General features: G+C 36.7%; 1 protein-coding gene across 1 annotated transcript; it reads right to left on the bottom strand.

The window, feature by feature from the left end:
• Positions 1 to 1,053, bottom strand: LOC112667916 (olfactory receptor 52E4-like). The gene is given in 1 exon segment (XM_025459974.3): positions 1 to 1,053. A coding segment is annotated over 1 exon segment (1,053 nt).
• Positions 1,054 to 2,644: the final 1,591 nt, after the last annotated feature.

Here is a 2,644-nt window from a genome sequence, read left to right as displayed (position 1 = left end):
TCAATGAAATAATAGTAAGGTCTGAATTTTTTTTTCTGTTGTGAGATTCTTCAGTTGAAAAACAGAATCTCTTTCCCTAGATTTAAATGAATATATCTGAGCTAATATCAGTCTTTTTTCCAAAAGATACTTGAAATCCCTTTCCCGAATTTGCTTTGTCCTTACTCCATAGATGAGAGGATTGAGGGCAGGTGGAACAACAACATATAGATTGGCCAGGAGAATGTGAATGTATATGTATATGGGAACATCCCTGCCAAAACGATGGGTCAAGACAGAGAAAAAAGCTGGAGTGAAGAAGGCTAGAATAATACAGATATGGGAGCCACATGTATTAAGTACCTTGAGTCTGGCATCCTGAGAAGAAAGGCAGAAGACAGCTCAGAGTATTTTCACATAGGAAATGACAATCAGAACAACATCAACAAACACCACTGATACAAGAAATAATCCAAATATCATATTTACTTTTATACTGGCACAGGCCAGCCGAGCAATTCCCATGTGCTCACAGTATGTATGTGGGATTATATGGTGTCCACAGAAGGAAAGCCTCAAAATAAGAAACACCAGAGGGATAACCAAAATGAAATTGACACCAAACACCACAACAAGGATGAGACAAATCATCCTGTTCGTGAGAATCAGGCTGTATCTCAGAGGATTGCAGATGGTAACATGGCGGTCAAAGGCCATGGCCACCAATGCAACAGTCTCCATGGCAGTGAATATATGAATAAAGAACATTTGGGTGACACAGCCATCAAAACTAATCTCTTTTAAATTAAACCAGAATATGCCCAACATTTTGGGGATAGTGGATGTCGATAGACCCACATCAATGGAGGCTAACATGGCCAAGAAGTAAAACATAGGCTGATGAAGACTGTGTTCATTCTTGATCACAAACAGGATAATGATGTTTCCCACAAGGGCAATCAAATACACAAAACAAAAAGGAAACCCAATCCAGATGTGCATCTCTTCAAGGCCTGGAACTCCCAGTAGGAGGAAATAGGAGGGATGAGACTTGGTATCATTTGAGGGGGACATCCTCTCTCTGTTCTTTTGGAATTGCAGAGAAAACAAATTATTAAACATTTAAAAAGTCAAGCCACATCTAATAAAAGAATACAATAAACTTGGAGTGGTTATTATCAGGAAATTGTGAGGGAGATTTTATGCTAGCCTTTCATTCAGACATTAAAAAATAATAATTCTGCTAAGTGTAGCAAACAAATTTAAGAAAATCTGATTTTATAATGTTATTATCTTGAGGATGAGACAGTATCCAAATAAATAAATAAAAAGTATATGGGTTTATACATATACATGTGCAGATGTCATATAGTATACATTCATATATATATACATTCATATATATATTTATAAATATACAAATATATAAATATATATACACACACACACAGGTAGATATAAGGAATATAACTGGCTTAAAGAGAAACAAAGCAAAAAAAAAAAAAAGAGAAACCAAGCATGACAATTGGATAATAATGAAGTTGGTATCTATTTAATTTTACCATGAGGGAAGTTCCTTCTAACAAAGTGATAAAATTAAGCAGATAAATGAATGCAATATGGGGATAATTCAGTATAAAGTTAATAATGAACATTAAATATATTTTTTAATTTGAGTATAGTTGATACATGATGTTACATTAGTTTTAAGTGTACTTCTATATTTACAGGTAGAACTACCAACTGTCCCCTTTCATCACTATTACAAATATTATTAACTATATTCTCTATTCTTTGCCTTATATTCCTATGACTTACTCATTTCATAACTGGACACCTGTATCTCCCACTCCCCTTCACCTGTTTTGCGCATCCCCCCACCCATCTCCCCTCTGGCAACCATCAACATTAAACACATTTGAGACATGGGATGATACTTGGATTTGAATCTGGAAAGGAGGCTCCTTCAGCCTTGTGGGCCATGAACTGGAAGTGGTGATAATTGCTCTTCTCTGATAAGGCTGTGAAATAGGGCTTTAGGAAAGCTAGTGTCTCTCTCTCTCTATCTCTTTCTCTCTCTGGGGGCATTGGGCAGCAGGTTTGTGAGGAGTAAAGAAGGAAATTGAACTCTTCCTCCTTAGTTTATTTTCCTCCTTTTTTATGATCCATGGTTGGTGTGGTAAGTTGGAGTGAGGTGCTTCTGCTTGAGAGGTTCCCCAAGCCCATCAGCTCAGTGAGACTGAGATGAGGTGAGATGGACAGATCAAGAAAGTGCTTATTTCTGAGGGCTTTCTCAATTTTTCTATGGAAATTTCTATTGAAATTTACTCTAAAAATTATGAATAGCAAAAAGAAAACCAAAAGAATGTACCTTATATTAAAAATATCCTGTTTGATCTATACTTAAGAAAAAAACTGAAATTAAGGAGAAACAAAGTAGGAGATTTTACCCCTATCAAAAATACGTAAATGCTGACCTTATGCTCTTCTATTCCTCACAGCTTCAACCCTATTCCAGAGATGTCTTGTTCGCAACTATTTCTCAGATCTATCCCTCATTTCCAGGGCCTGGCTCCCAGAACCCAGCCTTGAGCAGCACCACCTGGCTTTGCCATGACCATGATTCTTTTAGGATCAGACTACAGCAATATCTCCCCTTCAGACT

Source organism: Canis lupus, chromosome 21 (genome assembly GCF_003254725.2).
Source record: "Canis lupus dingo isolate Sandy chromosome 21, ASM325472v2, whole genome shotgun sequence".
NCBI classification, from domain to species: domain Eukaryota; kingdom Metazoa; phylum Chordata; class Mammalia; order Carnivora; family Canidae; genus Canis; species Canis lupus.
The sequence above is the reverse complement of the archived record's forward strand: the minus strand, read 5'-3'. Positions and strand labels throughout refer to the sequence as shown.